The sequence below is a fragment of the Balaenoptera borealis genome (genome assembly GCF_965194805.1).
Source record: "Balaenoptera borealis genome assembly, chromosome: 19".
NCBI classification, from domain to species: Eukaryota; Metazoa; Chordata; class Mammalia; order Artiodactyla; family Balaenopteridae; genus Balaenoptera; species Balaenoptera borealis.
The window spans coordinates 58,919,043-58,935,056 of NC_138878.1; the positions used below are offsets into that span (position 1 = coordinate 58,919,043).

The 16,014-nt window shown below is 53.2% G+C and overlaps 1 protein-coding gene across 3 annotated transcripts; it reads left to right on the forward strand.

Moving 5' to 3' along the window:
• The first annotated feature begins 1,008 nt into the window (after positions 1-1,008).
• Positions 1,009-15,642, forward strand: LOC309616467 (poliovirus receptor homolog). 3 transcript variants are annotated; one of them, XM_082367066.1, is made up of 8 exons: positions 1,009-1,316; positions 4,116-4,475; positions 6,135-6,440; positions 7,877-7,994; positions 11,030-11,178; positions 12,451-12,570; positions 14,323-14,354; positions 14,967-15,642. In XM_082367066.1, exons 1-8 carry the CDS (start codon positions 1,238-1,240, stop codon positions 15,036-15,038), a joined length of 1,236 nt encoding a protein of 411 aa, XP_082223192.1. In that variant the 5' UTR covers positions 1,009-1,237; the 3' UTR covers positions 15,039-15,642. The 3 variants fall into 3 exon arrangements, with proteins under 3 accessions (XP_082223192.1, XP_082223194.1, XP_082223193.1); XM_082367067.1 differs by lacking the exon at positions 1,009-1,316 and adding an exon at positions 2,419-2,461; XM_082367068.1 differs by lacking the exons at positions 12,451-12,570; positions 14,323-14,354; positions 14,967-15,642 and adding an exon at positions 11,695-11,807 and having other exon boundaries at positions 1,015-1,316.
• Positions 15,643-16,014: the final 372 nt, after the last annotated feature.

Consider the following 16,014-nt stretch of genomic DNA (forward strand, 5'->3'; position numbering starts at 1 on the left):
ACGGAACCCTCCAAACTGGCCAAAGCCCAAAGGGGGAATTTTCTAGAAAGATATGGGGATGTCACAGAACAAGGGTCAGAGCTGCTAGTGGGCCAGGTGGGGATCACGGCTAGGATGAACAGGGCTGGGGACCAGGAAGTCTCCCAAGCTCCACATCTGAGCACAGAGCTCTCTGGGTCTCTCTGTCGCCTCTCGATTCTCTCCCACCTCACTATCTGTCTTGTCTCCATCTTTGTGTCTTTTCTCTCTTTCTCTCTCCCCATCTCCCAGTGGCCATCTCTGAGTGTTTATCTCCATTCCTCTCTCATTCCTCTGTCTCTATCTTGGTCTCTCTCATCTCTCTCCCTTCTATATGTTGCTCCCTAACCATCATCACCTCTAGACATGATGCTATTCTGTGGATTGATCTGTTAATGGTCTGTTTCCCTCTGATAGAAGGGGGGCTCCACGAAGGCAGGGATTTTTGTCTGTTTTATTTTCTGTTGCATCCCCTGTGCCTGGAATGCTGCCTGGTTCAATAAAATATCTATGGAATGAAAAATGAATGAGCCATCATTCTCACCAGCATTATTATTTGATGATAACTGTAAAGCAACAGTCGTTGTCATTGTGAGAGCTGTTTATTGAGTACAAACGACATACCAGGAATTGGGCTAAGCAGTTGCTTAAGTCTTACAAACCCTCCCGTGAGGTGAGCGCTGTTATCCTGTCCATTTTTCAGATGAGAAAACTGAGGCCTCAGGAGGAGAAGCAACTTGCCCAATATGAACCCAGGGGGTTTAAGCTCTTGAGCTTAGGAACTCAGGATCTGTCCCGATTATAGACTCGAATCTCTGCTCTGTCCCTCGCCAATCTTGAACTTTAGAAAGTCGCTGAACCTCTCTGCGTGCCTCAGTTTCCTCGCCTGTCAGATGGGGACCCATATATCGAAGCTTCCTCGCATCAGAACCCGCCTCCTAGTGATGTTGCCCTAGTGACGAGTGTCAGCGCAGGCGCGGAGGGAGGGGCAGTACCGGAGCCTCGGCGGGAACCCCGGGAGCGGGCGGGGACCCGGGAGCCCAGTTCTACTTCTTCTCTACTTCTTCCCCGCTGCAAGTCTGAGGAGGGAAGGAGTAGAACTTCCCCCTTCCCTCCCCTAGGCTTCGGCGGCTGAGTGACGCCAGGATTCCTGGCCAGGACCCGCGGCGGCCGCCGCGCAACTGGCCGAGCGAGCGGAGGAGGCGGCGGCGCGCCCAGCATGGCCGGAACCACTCTCTTAGCTTGGCCGCCGCTGCTGCTGTCCCTGCTGTCGCTGTTCTGGGCGTCCTCGGGAGCCGGTGAGTGACCCCGCGCGGTCGGGCGGCCCCTGCTCCCCCTCTCCCTCCCCACCCGCCTGGGCCCGGCCCCCTGGGTTCCCCGAGGCAGAGCGCACCGCCCTTCGCGTTGGGCTCCCCTCCGCCCCCGGGATGGAGAAACGCCGGGCTGGGGCGAACTCTCCTGACAGCTTCCTTGAAAGCCGCGGGACCTCGGGAGATTTCTGAAGGGCAGGGCGGGCCAGCCTCCGGGAAAAAATAAGGTGGAAGGCGACTCACGCCCGGGCACCACACCTCCCGACCCCGCTCGCTAGAAGCGGACCGTTCTCCCCAGCCCCCAATAGCCCGCTGACAACGACAGAGGATGCTTGATGCGGGGGCGGGGGGGGGGGGGGGAGCAGCGGCACATAACCCCGTTCCCGTTCGACCCCACATGTCTGACTCTAAGGACATGGCCATTCATTCATGCATGCGTTCATCCCACACACGTTTATTATAGAGTTCCTACTATGGGCAGCCTTCCAAGTTACTGGGGGATACAGCACTGATGTCAGACGGCGGTGCGCTCAAAATAGCTTTTGGCATTTAACACATGTGTGAGCTCAGGAAAGTGACCTAAGCTCTCTGTTTCCATAAAATGTGTGTGGGGGATGGGACAGGGGGTGGAACTCTACCTACCTAGTAAGACCGTGTCTTGGGAAGATGCTGAGCTAGGTCAGATGCACTGGAGAAGAACAATAATGATAACGATAATTCACGTCAACAATAACAACACTGAACGCAGGCTCGGGGAAACCAGAGTCTGGCCATGTCCCAAAAGGTCTCAACCCAGGCTCTGCCCCTCACCTGCTGGTTAGCTTAGGCAAGTAGCTTGAGCCTGCAAGGCTCACCTGCCCCCTCTGACCAATGGGGATGAAAATACTGGTGCTCCCAGTGTGGATCTCATGGGCCCTTGGAGAGGGTTGGAGGAGGCGTCACCTAAGGGAGCTGCCCAGTGTCTGGCACACAGTGGAGCTTGGGCCTGGCTATTACTCAGAGTACGAGGCCAGAGAAAGGCCACTTCATCCAGTTTCATCCTCATAGCGGTCTTGCCATCAAGAGAAGGAGAAGGAAACTCACTTGCCCAGAGCGGTCTTGCCTCATGGAGGGAGAAAAACCAAAGAAAAGAGGTGAGCCACATCAGGATGTCATTGCTAGAGCCAGGATTTTGGACCCAGCGCATGGAGGAAGCAGACAGAAGGCAGAGTGGAAGGCTTTCTGGAAGGGTGACATGTCATTCTCAGAGAGATAATTTGCTGAAAGCCTGGGTGTTTCCTTTTCACCCATGAAGCCTAAGTCGGCAGCTCATAAACAAGGGAGTTCCCAGGAGACTCATCAGAGAAGGAGACTCACTTGCCCAGAGCTGCACAGCACGTCCATGGTGGAGCTGGCATTCGAAGCCAGACTAGCATGCTCACCTCTCCACAATCCCCTTGTGTCCAGACCGTGCCCTCCCTCGACACAGCACGCTCCAAGCACCCCAGTCCACTACCTCCCAGCCTCCTCTTCCTCATAACAATAATTATAATATTCACCTGTATAGGGTGCTTGGCATATCTAATCCCTTTACATAAATTTCCTCATTTAGTCCTCCCAACACCCTCTTAAGTTATAACCACCCCCATTTTACAGATGAGGAGACTGAGGCTCAGAGGAGTGAAACCAGCAGCACAAAGGCCACAGCTAGTGAGTAGCAGGACTGAGAGTCAAAGCACTTAACTCCTTCTCACCTTGTCCCTCATCCTTATTATTATTAATAAGGACGCATAGCATTGTGTTTCTTGATATCGATAAAAGCCAACACATATTGAGGACCTACTATGTGCAGGGTGCCCTGGGCAGAAAGATTTTCATCTGGAGCCTGGTGGCTGAGAGATCAGGAGTCTTAACTGTAGATGGCCCGGGTTCAAATCCACCTCTGCCACTTGTGCTCTGTGTGACCTGAAGCACAAGACTCTGCGCCTTGCTTTCCCTCTCTATAAAGTGGGGCTGACGGTAGTGCTTACCTCAAGGAGCTGTTTAAGGCCTGAATGCTGGGAGCTGTGTAAAGTGCTCAGAGCAGCCCCTGATCTTTGTAAGCAACCCGTGAATGTTAACTGTTCTCAGTCCCATTTTACAAACTAGGAAAAAGAATCAGAGAGGTTAAGGAAACTGCCTGAAGCCTCACAGCAGAGATCTGAGGGGATCCAAAACACTGGGGCCATGATCACCTCCCTTCTTGTGCTAGGATCCCCTACAAACATTTTCCCAACCCGAGTCCACATAGCGTAATAGCAGTAAGATTTTATTTCATGGATTCTAAGATCTAGAGTTTCTTCCCTTTCCACACCTCTAAATCCAGGATGCTCTAACCACTGAAGACGGGTCGTGCTGTAAATGACATCTTAAAATTGATGACTCAGGGGTGAGGAAAAAGTTTGTGGTGGTTGCACAACACCGTGAAGGTACTTACTGCCACTGAACTGTACGTTTTAAAATGGTTTAAGTGGCAATTTTAATTTTTTAACCACAATATTGACCACAATTTTAAAAACTGATGATGCTGAGATAGAGGAAATACGGTAACAACAGTCCGACTGAAAGGGCGCGACCCGGTTGCAGACCCAGTCCAGCCCCCCTCACCCTCACCCCTGGATCCGGACTGACCCTCCCCACCTCCGTCCCCCCTCCCCACACACACTCCCAACTAAGGGGCTCCAAGGCCCAGGTGAGCGACCTCCCAGGCGCCTCTCCCCATCCAGATCAGGGACACCCGGGTGTGACCCGCCCCGCGTTTCCCCGCAGGGATCAGGACAACCGGAGTGCTGGCCCCAGCCCAGGTGCGCGGCTTTCTGGACGACACCACGGAGCTGCCGTGCAAACTGCAGCCGCTGGAGCACAATGTGACGGTGACGCAGGTGACCTGGACTCGGCAGAAGCTGGCGGAGGCCGCCCGCAGCGTGGCGGTCTTCCACCCCACCCAGGGCCCCAGCTTCCCGGAGCCCGGCCGGTTGGAGTTCGTGGCCGCCAGGCCAGGCGAGGAGCTGCGAGACGCATCGCTGGCCGTGCGGGGGTTGCGCGCCGAAGATGAAGGCAATTACACCTGCCAGTTCGCCACGTTCCCCAACGGCGACAGGAGCGCCCGAACCTGGCTCCGGGTGCTCGGTGAGCCGGGAGGAGGGGGGCCGAAAGGGAGGGGTGTGGGGTGGCGTAGGGAGGTAAGCAAAGAGAGGGAAGGGCCCCGGAGGGAGGGAGATTCCCTCCCGAGCAGAGATTCCGCGGGGACAAAAGAAGGAGGTCGGGCAATGATGGGGCGGGGATGCAGAAGGGGAGATTCGAGGGGGGAGGGGCTGGAGCACCAAAAGAGGGTACTAGAGATGCTGGGAAGTAAGATCTTGGAGATTGAGGGCCGAGGGGATGGAGGCGCTGGTGGTGCTGGGGAGGGGGGAGGGGGGAGTGGCTGGTGCGAGAAGGTGGTGGGGACAGGAAAGGTCCTGGAAAGCGGAAAAGCCGCTACCAGCTTGGGAACCTCCTTTCCTCATCTGCAAAATAGGCTTAGTAACAACAGTGCTGCCTTCAGAAAGCTGTCCTGAGGGTCCCGGGAGTTTATCCAGGCGAACTGCTTAGAGCAGAGGCCTCTGTGAGCTGGTAATAGGGGGTCAGTTATTGTTACGCCCTTTGGTGAGGAAGGGAGAGTTGAAATAGACAGACTCGGAGGAGGGGATTCTGATACCCAGTAAGGTGGCGGGGGGGAGGGGGGACACCCTTGGCATTGTCACGGAACCATGTGTTCATTTTTATGAGCACCAGGGAAAATATGACAGGCCCTCCTCTTGGCAGCTGAGTACAAAGTCTCTGTGCCTCGTTTCCTCATCTGTGAAATGGAGACCCGCTATGAGGATGAATAAGAGCTGACGTTTCTTTTCTGCTTATGTGCCAGGAACTGTCCCGGGCCTTGCATGAATGACTCAGGAAAGATTAAGTGCTTGGAACAGTGCCTGGCACACAGTACCCAACCAAAGGCAACTGTCGTCATTTCAGAAAACTTGGGACTTCAGGTCTCATGATTTAGGATGAGGGTAAAACAGAACCAATGAGTCAAATTAAAGAGAAATCTTCAGTAACAAGAACACAGGGACTGAGGAGAAAGGAAGCAAGTGAAACCCCAGGTCATGGAATCACCAGAATGATTAAGAAATGGTCAAGGTAGTTTTGGAGTCAGACAGACCTTGTGGGGAGGTCCAGCTCTGTCGCTGACAACCGTGTAACCTTGAGCCAGTCACTCTCCCTCAGACCCTCCAGGGCACGGCTCATCCCTCCCTCTCCTCCATGAAGCCCTCTGTAACGCTCCCCCCACAGATTCAGGCACCCCTTCTGGGCTCCCCCATCCCAGCCTTGCCCACTCTGAGTCATCACTGCCTGGGGAAGTCTGTCTTCCCCTTGGACAGTCCACCCCGTGAAGGCAGGGGTGGGGTTGTCTCGGTCGTTGCTGGGTCCTCAACACTGCCCATCACAGAGCCAGGCAATGTGTTCAATTACCAATAATAATAACATACATTGAGCACTTATTACACGCCAAGTACCATTTTAAGAGCTTTACCTGCAAATTCTCATCGCTGGTGATCCTCTCATTATACCCAGTTGACAGACAAGGAAACTGAGGCACGGACTTGCCCAAGGCCACCCTACTGCTCAGGGGCAGAGCTGGGATTTGAACGTGGCCACATCCTGTCCCCTCAATGAGCCGCCCTCCTCTGCTGCTGAGATGTTTGTTGAATGACTGCAGGTGAGGAGTGACCCGTCCCTTTTGCTTCTTTCCCCCAGCCCAGCCCCAGAACAAGGCTGAGACCCAGGAGATCCCGCTCAGCCAGCTCAGCCTGGAGCCTGTGCCCGTGGCCCACTGCATCTCCAGGGGGGGTCGCCCGCCCGCCCGCATCTCCTGGTCCCCGCCCCTGGACAAGATGGCGAATACAAGCCAGGAGCCAGGGCCCCTGCCCGGCACTGTCACTGTCATCAGTCTCTTAACCTTGATGCCCTCCAGCCATGTGGATGGCAAGAATGTCACTTGCAGAGTGGAGCACGAGAGCTTCGAGGAGCCGGTGGCGCTGCCCATGACCCTCACCGTGCCCTGTGAGTGGACCCAAGTGTGAGCAAGGGCAGGAGGGGCTGCCAGACTGTCTCCACCCTCCCCCACCATTGTCTACACTGACCCCCACCCCCACCCAGGCCACTCCCAACATCACCCCCATCATCCTCACTGGCTTCCCTGATTACTGCCTACCCCCGTCCGCACATCGTCTACACCGGCTCCCCTGGGCCACAAACGGCACTGTCCTTCATTGTCTATACCAGCTTCTTATTTTGTTTCTTTTGGCTGCACCACGTGGCATGCGGGACCTTAGTTCCCCAACCAGGGATTGAACCCGTGCCCGCTACAGTGGAGTCTTAACCACTGGACTGCCAGGAAAGGCCTATACCAGCTTCTTAGGCCACAGTCCACACTGCTCCCCGATTGTCTGCCCTGGCCACCGCCTACACTGACGCCCCGTATGGGCTCCTTTGAGCCCAATCTTTACACAGTGCCTACACCTGCTTCCCTGGGCAGGCGTCCACACTGACCTTGTGCACACTGCTACACCACTTCCCCACCATCTACACCAACTCCCTTGTCCGTTTTCTACCCTGCCTTACCAACCATCTACACTGGCTCCTCTGGGCCCCAGACAGCGCTGCCCTCACTGTCTACACCAGTCATGTAGGCCACCAGCTGTGGCGAGTTGGCACTGTTGCCTGTGTTGTCTAGAGAGGTGCCCGTGACCACTGCTGCACTGAAACCCTGCATTTTCTACACGGGTTCTCCCGGGCGCTCTCTCACACCGACCCACAACACTGTCTACACTGGATCCCCTGGAGAGAGGTCTACACTGGCTCCAGTGTAGTCTGCACTTCTCTCTAGCCCACTGTTGTCTACACTGGCTCGTCTGCAGGCTGTGTCCTCCCATCGTTGTCTATACCGAATACTCCCTCCCCAGTAGGTGCTGTACTGATTCCCTCAGCACCCCCCCACCTCACACACACAAAAACACCCTGTCTCATTGGCCTTCCCTCTGGGGACTTTGAAAATCTCCCCTGTCGATCACATTTGAGTTGGATAAGCAGCAGGCTGAAACAGGCTCATCCAGGATTCTTTCCTGCGGGACTTATCAGAGCCTTGAATATGCTCCTGTGTATTATGAGCGCCCAGGAGGCCTCTTCTCACAGGACAGCCCAGGCACACCAGGATCTGGCTTTACCCAGGAAAACCAGTAGAGAGAAGCAGGTCCTGAGAAGCCCTCTCTGCGCCCCACCTCCTGGCACCCTGCTGAGGACTCCCAGACTTCCATTCTCGGAGCCGGGGTTGGGTGGGGGGTAGAACCCATCGCCCCAGACCCCTCGGAGGCCTCTCTACCCTGAGCTGTTCCCCAAAACCCACCAAGGCCCTTTTCCTGTTGTGACATGAATCCCAATTATCTTTAGGCCCCTCTGAAGGCTCTCTGTCTCTGAGCCTGTGTGTCTGTTTCCCTCAGACCCCCCCGAGGTCTCCATATCCGGCTATGACGGCAACTGGTACATTGGCCGTAGCGAGGCCTTCCTGAACTGTGACGTCCGCAGCAAACCGGAGCCCACAGGTTATAACTGGAACACGTGAGTTCCTGGGTCAGAGGGAGGAGGGGCTGGGAACCCAGCTACCTGGGTCCTGAGAGATGAGGGGGTTAGGGACCTCGATTCCTGACTCTGAGGGAGGAAGGGTGTAGGCAGGAAAGTAAAAAGAGAGCAATCAGTCAACTGCAGGCCCCCAGGAAAATGTCTGTCTTGCGTGCGCACAGTTTATGCGGTGGTTTAGTCCAGGTGTGCTGACACACCTGCTCTTTATGGCGTGCCTGCTGTACTTAGCTTGAACCCACAGGATCCCCACACTCCAGGCACAGTCTGCACTATGGCCAGGCCTGGATTAAAGATTAGCTGGGCCGCAGGAGCTGCCGTCATCTGCCCGGGCACACAGCCATGGGGCACAGAGGTGACCCTCCCATCGGCGTCTCGCTCCAAACCTGATCCCCTTAACCTCTGGGCTGTGCCACCTCCCCAGCCATCACGTGTTACCTGCTCAGTCACCTCTCACAGAGCAAATACTGTCCCGTCCCCGTTCTCTTGACTGAGGGGCAGAGCAATGAGAAAATCTCCTCAAATCCATACCGAGGCCGGGGTTACAAGTGGGGGAAGATAAAGGCAAAGGGTAAATTGTTTTATGTAATTTTTAAAAATTTATTTATTTGCTTGCTCCAGGTCTTAGTTGTGGCACGCAGGCTCCTTAGTTGCGGCATGCGAACTCTTAGTTGCGGCATGTGGGATCTAGTACCCTGACCAGGGATCGAAACCGGGCCCCCTGCACTGGGAGTGCAGAGTCTTATCCAGTGCAGCACCAAGGAAGTCCCATGTTTTATGTAATTTTTATTGGGCCTTTTTTTCTTATTTCAAAAATAACTTAGCATTGTAGAAACTTTAGACAATATGGTCATGAGTAAAAAGAAGAAAATAGCACCTGTAGTCAGGTACCCAGTCACCTCCAGAACACCTCCACTGTTACCCTTTGTTATACATCCTTCCTGTCTTTTCTTCCAATATTTCTAAACAAAAACTGTGCTGTATGTACAATTTAAAAATTTTTCCTCTATCTCATGAACACCTCTCCATGTCAAGGCACATAGATCTATTTTCCCCCAACACTTTATGAGGAAAATTTTCACACATACAGAAAAGCTGTAAGAATTTTCCAGTGAACACTCAAAAACCCCACCACGTGGATTCTGCCTCTGATATTTTCACGTACTTCTTTATCACATTCCTGCCCATCAGTCCATTCCTGTCTCCATCTAGCCAACAGTCCTTATCTTTTATGCATTTCAAAATACCCACAGCCCCCTTCTTCACGGTGCTGCGATTCCATCATAGATGAGCCCTTCAGTGATTTAACCCATCCCAAATGGGGATACGGAGGTGCTCTCCTGTTTTCAACTCTGCAAATGCCATGGTGGTGAACATCCCCGTTTGTCCATCTCTGTGGACAGCCACAGTCGTGTCTCAGTGGTTGGCCGGAGGAACTGCCGGTCGAAGGTTTTCAACTAGTATTGATGGCTGGCCATTACCTTCCTGCCCCAAAGCGCCACGATTCAGGCTCACGAGCCACACAGCCAGGTTTCCATGCCAGCTCTGCCGCCCAAATCCATGCCTGTGTCTCCTCCATCCATTAAACCACTGTTTCTTGACTGCTTACTGTGTGCCAGACGCTGTTGACCCACAAACCTTGGTAAATAAAATAGACCAAATTCCCTCCCTTCTCAGAGCTCCCATTCTGATGGGGGAGAGAAACAATTAAACAAGATAACATGGGAATTCCCTGGTGGTCTAGTGGTTAGGACTCAGCACTTTCACTGCAGGGGCCCGGGGTTCAATCCCTGGTCGGGGAACTAAGATCCCACAAGCTGCAGGGCGTGGCCAAAATAAAATATTTTTTAAAAAATTTAAAAAGTAAACAAGATAACGTTGTCAAGAACAGAGTGTGTCAGGTGGTGATAAATGCCATGGAAAAGATAAAGCAGAGGAGGAGGGTGAGAAGGGGGTCACTGCAGTTGAAAGAGGGTGGCCAAGGAAGGCGTCACAAAGGTGACATCTGAACAGAGGCCTGAAGGAGGTGAGGGTGGGCGGTATGGGTACCGATGGGAAGGGCATTCCAGGCATAGGGAACAGCATATGTGAAGACCCTGAGGTGGGAACATAGCTGGAGTGTTCGAGGATCAACACATCGGCCACCATGGATATAGAGGCGAGAGCAAAGGGGTCAGTGGCATCAGGGAGCCAGCTTGTGTGGGACCTGTGCCCGTGCTAAGGACTTTTCCTTTACTGGAGGGCTCTGGACAGAGGAGGGACTTGGGCTGACTTAGTTCTTTTTTTATATATATAATTTTTTTTTATTTTATTTATTTTATTTATTTTTGGCTGCACTGGGTCTTCGTTGGTGCGCGCGGGCTTTCTCTAGTTGCGGCGAGCGGGGGCTGCTCTTAGTTGCGGTGCTCGGGCTTCTTTGAACCCGTGTCCCTTGCACTGGCAGGTGGATTCTTAACCACTGCACCACCAGGGAAGTCCCCGAGCTGACTTAGTTCTAACAAGGTCTCTCAGATGTTGAGTGGGGGACAGAGCAGGGTGGGAGCGGGGGTGGAAATAGGGAGCCCAGTGAGAAGGTTCCCCCAGGAGTAGGGGGAACAGACCAGGGTGGTGGCCGTGGTCCTTTGCTCTCGCCTCTATATCCACAGTGGCCTCCTTGTAGATCCTCAAACACTACAGTTATGCCATCACCTCAGGGTCTTCGCATATGCTGTTCCCTATGCCTGGAATGCTCTTCCCATCGGTACCCACACGGCTCACCCTCACCTCCTTCAGGCCTCTGCTCAGGCCCTGAGGAGTCGTCAGACTCAGGCTAGATTTTGAAGGTGGGGCAGACAGGATCTGCCGATCGGCTGGATGGGAGTGTGAGAGGCAGAGCTGGGGGAACTCCAGGCTTGCTCTCAACTTGTACTGTAGATGGCGTGAGGGTTTCTGTATTCCTGGCATACAGTGAGTGCCCCATCACCTGTTATTCTAGGCCTCCAACCGAGGCCACTTCCTCACCTATCTGTCTCTCCTAGGACCATGGGACCCCTGCCACCCTCTGCTGTGGCCCAGGGCGCCCGGCTCCTGATCCATACCGTGGACGAGTCCATCAACACGACTTTCATCTGCCTTGTCACCAACGCCCTAGGGACTGGCCAGGCAGAAGTGACCGTCCTGGTCACAGGTAAGAAGCCCCCTGGGTGGGGAGAACAGAAAGATCAAAAGAGGAAATCACAGTAGGCTTCCCTCTGAAGGAGGAGTTTAGAGGTGGTCCCTGGTTAAACGAGTCCCTCAGCCACAAGAATGCTCTCTAGCTCCCATCCTTCCCCTAAGCCCCCCTCATGGAAGGTTTACTCTCTGTTAACTCAACATCTGTACCATTGGAACCATTGTACAGCCACCTGAACACAGCCCCTCTGGAAACCCAGGCTGGGGTAGTTGCGTGATGCCTTTTCCCAGTAGACTCAGGAAGGCCTTTCCAAGTGTATTAGACAGAACTCTATCCTTTGCAGTTGATAGAAGCACAACTCAAAATAGTCCAAGCAAAAATGGGACTTTATTGGAAAGGTACCTTCAGGTATGGTTAGATCCAGGTGCTCCAACTATGTAACCCAGGAACTTTTCTTGACCCCTCTTGTCTCTGCTTTTCTTGACCTCTCTTGTCTCTGCTTTTCTCTATGCTGGCTTTATTCCCTGGCAGGCTTTCCCCTCAGGAAGGTAAGATGGTCCTCAGCAGCTATAGGCTCACAGCCCACCAGTTTAGAAATCCCAAGGGAAAGAATACACCACTTTCAATAATCTAGCCAAAATCCCAGGGCTGGCTCTCATTGGCTCAACTTAAGTTACAGACCACCCCCACCCCCATGAACCAATCACAGTAGCCAGGGAGAATGGAATGCTCTGATTGGCCAGGCCCAGGTCAAAGTCCCATCCTAGGAACCAGAGGGTGGGGTCAAGTCCACCTAAACCATATAGACTGAGGGAAGCAGAGTGGTAGCTTCCTTAAAAAACAAAGGGAAGGGCTTCCCTGGTGGTGCAGTGGTTGGGGGTCTGCCTGCCAATGCAGGGGACACGGGTTCGAGCCCTGGTCTGGGATGATCCCACATGCCGTGGAGCGGCTGGGCCCGTGAGCCACAATTACTGAGCCTGCGCATCTGGAGCCTGTGCTCCGCAACAGGAGAGGCCGCGGCGGTGAGAGGCCCGCGCACGCACCGCAATGAAGTGTGGCCCCCGCTCGCCGCAACTGAAGAAAGCCCTCGCGCAGAAACGAAGACCCAGCACAGCCATAAATAAATAAATAAAATATAAAGAAAAAAAAATACATTCAGAAAATCAACGTAAGGCATACTATTTCACAAAAAACAAAAAACAAAAAAAACGAAGGGTAATATTTTGGGGGCAAGTAAAAAGCCCGAAGTCTCTCATCTTAAATCTCTGCTTCTTTCTCTTCCTGCAGGACTTCCCAGAGAGCCGTCACATTCGGGCTTGTCCTCTAAGATCATTATCATCATCCTGACTTTCACTATCATACCAGTTGGTCTACTCCTGATTTATTTCTGGAAATCCAGAAACTCCTGTGAGTCCCCTCTTTTTTGCGACATCCCCCGCCTGTCTGCCATAAATGAACATCACCACAGCCAACATAACTGAGCACCTACTATGTGCCAGGCTCTGCACTAAGCCTTCCACGTGGCAGCCTCTCACTGAATCCTCACCCCAATACCATGAGGTTCCCTCATTTGACAGACACTGAGACCAGGCAGTTTTATTCATTGGATCATTGATTCATTTTACAAAGTGGGAGCAGCTCCTGTAGGTCCTCGAAGGCCACAGTAAGGATTTGGCTTTTAATCCAGGTGACACAGGAGCTCCTGCTGGATGGATGGAGAGTGGAATAACATTTAACCCCCACCCCAGCTTTCTTCCATCTGTCTTGCTCACGACTGGCTCCCTCCCTGCTCTCACGGAAAGGACGGGGGTGGCAGGAACTGGTGCCCCGATCCCGAGCTCTAAAAGGATCTGACATTCTCTCACCTCAAGGGCTTTGCAAGCCTGTTCTCCTGCCTGGAGCAGCCTCCCCACAGCTCCCTCTGGCAAAGCCCTGCGGCTAATTCTGTAATCAAAAGAGCTACATTTTGCTGAGCACTTTCTCCATGCCAGGCACTTTCTGCGCACAGCCCCCTTGAATGCTCACAACTACCCTGCAAAGAGAGTCCTGCTATGAGCCCATTTTACAGATGAGGAAATGTTTGCTCAGAGAGGTGATGTCACCTGCCAGCTGGCACACAGCTGGAAAGTCAAGAGTAGAAGGCAGTTCTGATGGCTACAAAGCTTTGTTCCTTCAACCACTAAACAAAATGGCCTCCTCACATCCCAGCGGGAGGCCCCCTCCTCCAGGAAGCCCTCCCTGATCTTTCCCGAAATGAGCCAAGCACCTGTTTTGGGCTCCCCCACCCCAGCCTTGCCCACTCAGGGACATCACTGTGTGGGGACTTGTCTGTCTCTCCAGTGGACTGGGAGCCCCAGGAGGGCAGAGCTAGAAGTGTCATGGTCATGGTTGTGTCCTCAGCACCACCTACCACAGGGTCGGGCACAAAAGAGGCATTTGAGTACGTGTTTGCTGAATGCATGACGTCCAGAGCCAGACTGCCTGTATCTGAGTCCACGCTCCACCGCTTTATTGCATCACCATGGGAAAATACCTTACTCTCTCTGACTCAGTTTCCTCCTCTGTGAAATGGGAGTGACTGTACCTTATAATATAGGTACAGTACTTAGTGCAGCATTTGGCACACTGTAAGCCACACACTGGGTGTATATATAAGCTATGATTATTATCACTATTACTAATATGCCTGTTGTTATTAACATAGGCACCATGAGAAGAGGGAAATTTTGTCTGTTTTGCTCACCACATCCATATCCCCGGCACCTAGAATGCACCTGGCACAAAGTAGACATTTTCTATTTGCTGAATAAATCCCTGTTTGATGGTTGAGGAAACTGAGGCACAGAGAGGTTAAGTCAATTACCCATGGTCACACAGCTGCTAAAGGACAGAGCTGGGATTTGAACCCTTCCATCTGGTTCCAGAGCCTGCGCTCAGTAAATATTTATGTATACTTAATAACTGAATGAATAACTAGATGAAGCCCATACCCCAGTTGTGTTTTATAAATGTAGAAACCATTTTGGGAAGTGATTCCCCCACATCAATAGCAGAGCCAGGCCTTAGAACTCAGGGGGCCTGGCCACCCACACGCGCCTTCTTCCCACACTTTCCAGCGTTGTCATTCACTTCTGACCACTTCTCCTCCTGTCTCCTCAGGTTGGAACCAGCACAGTTCGTCTGCTAATGGGGTAAGTGTGGTGATGGAGCTGAGGAGGGTATGGGGGAATTCTGCATGAACCACAGATTAATCACTGTGGGCTTTCCCAAGGAGGGGCCACGCCTCTCTGGGCACCTGCAGCACTTAACCAAAAGCCAGCACAGCCTCAGGAGTCAGGTCCTGGATCTTTTCTTCAAAAGCCTCAAGCATCAGTTCCCAAACCCTTCCTGCTGGGCAGAATCCCCTGTAAGGTTTGCTGAAACTCAGGTTCCGGGAACTCCCTGGCGGTCCAGTGGTTAGGACTCCGCGCTCTCATTGCCGAGGGCCCGGGTTCAATCCCTGGTCAGGGAACTAAGATCCCACAGGCCACACGGTGTGGCCTAAATAAATAAATATAAACTGTAGGTTCCTGGGCCCCACCCCCTGAGAGTGGTCTGGTGGGTCTGTGCTGGCGCCTGGGGACCTGAATTTTCATAGGCACCCCGTCCCTCCCCTCCCTACTCATGACCACACCTGGAGAAGTGCCGCCCTGGCTTCCAGGGGCGGGGACAGAAGCAGGCCTGCAGCTCTTTGCATGCTGGGCTTCAGCAGGAAGAATTGTTGGAAAGGCCTGAGGCTAAAGTTTGTGTATTCCCCCTTCCAGAATGTCATCTATTCAGCTGTTGGCTGTAATGCCAGCTCTCCCCGGGATCCACCGACAGAGGGCACCAGGTGACAGCATCGGGAATGAACAGAGAGAGTCGTCACTGAGGCTGGTGAGGAAGCGGGCCTCGCAGCTGGACAGCCACCCCACCTCAACGGATGACGTCTCCCTCCAAAGAGACTGGCCACCCTTCCCTTGCCAGACCTCAAGAATGTCCCCTCTGCCTCACAACACAGTGGGCGGGTGCAAGCTCAGGGGTCCTCAAGACCAACCCTCAGGTTGAGTCATTCACCATAAGGAGTCACAGAACTCAGGAAAGCTGTTTACACACGGTTACGGTTTACTACACTGCAAGTGGGACAGACAGAACTGTCTGTTGGAGAAAATACCTTAGGGAGATAGAGACCCTGGGCCAGAATGCAGGGCATGAGCCACTCTGCAAGAGAAAGTGAGAAGGATCTGGGCTTCTCTCTAGGCAGACGGGAGAATGCAGAACAGAGAAGGACGGGAAAGAGATGCGACCCAGCAGCATGAGAGTGGTAAGGGGGTGACAAGGCCAGTGGGGCTCCACAGTGTCAGGGACACAAAGGGAGATCAGTTGCCTTGCTGCCACATAAACCCCTTGTCCGTCCCCAGCCCCCAAACACCTCATTAAAGTTTATTTATTACACCTCGAGTGGCTGTGTGCGAGGGGATCTTTTGTGGGAATTGAGGAGGGACAGAGTTTTGCATGGACCATCACCATGTGAGACAGAACCAAAGGCATGGAGGGAAGACCTTGAAGCAAGAGGGTCACAAGGACACGAATCCCCAGGATTCTCAGACACCAGGGGGAGAGCATGTCTTACTTCTCGCTCTCTCTCTCTTTTTTCAATTCTTTTAACTACAAAATACAGGCATACCTCGGAGATATCGCGGGGTCAGTTCCAGACTATCGCAATAAAGCAAGTCTTGCGGATTTTTTGGTTTCCCAGTGCATATAAAAGTTATGATGGGAATTCCCTGATGGTCTAGCGGTTAGGATTCAGCGCTTTCACCGCCATGGCCC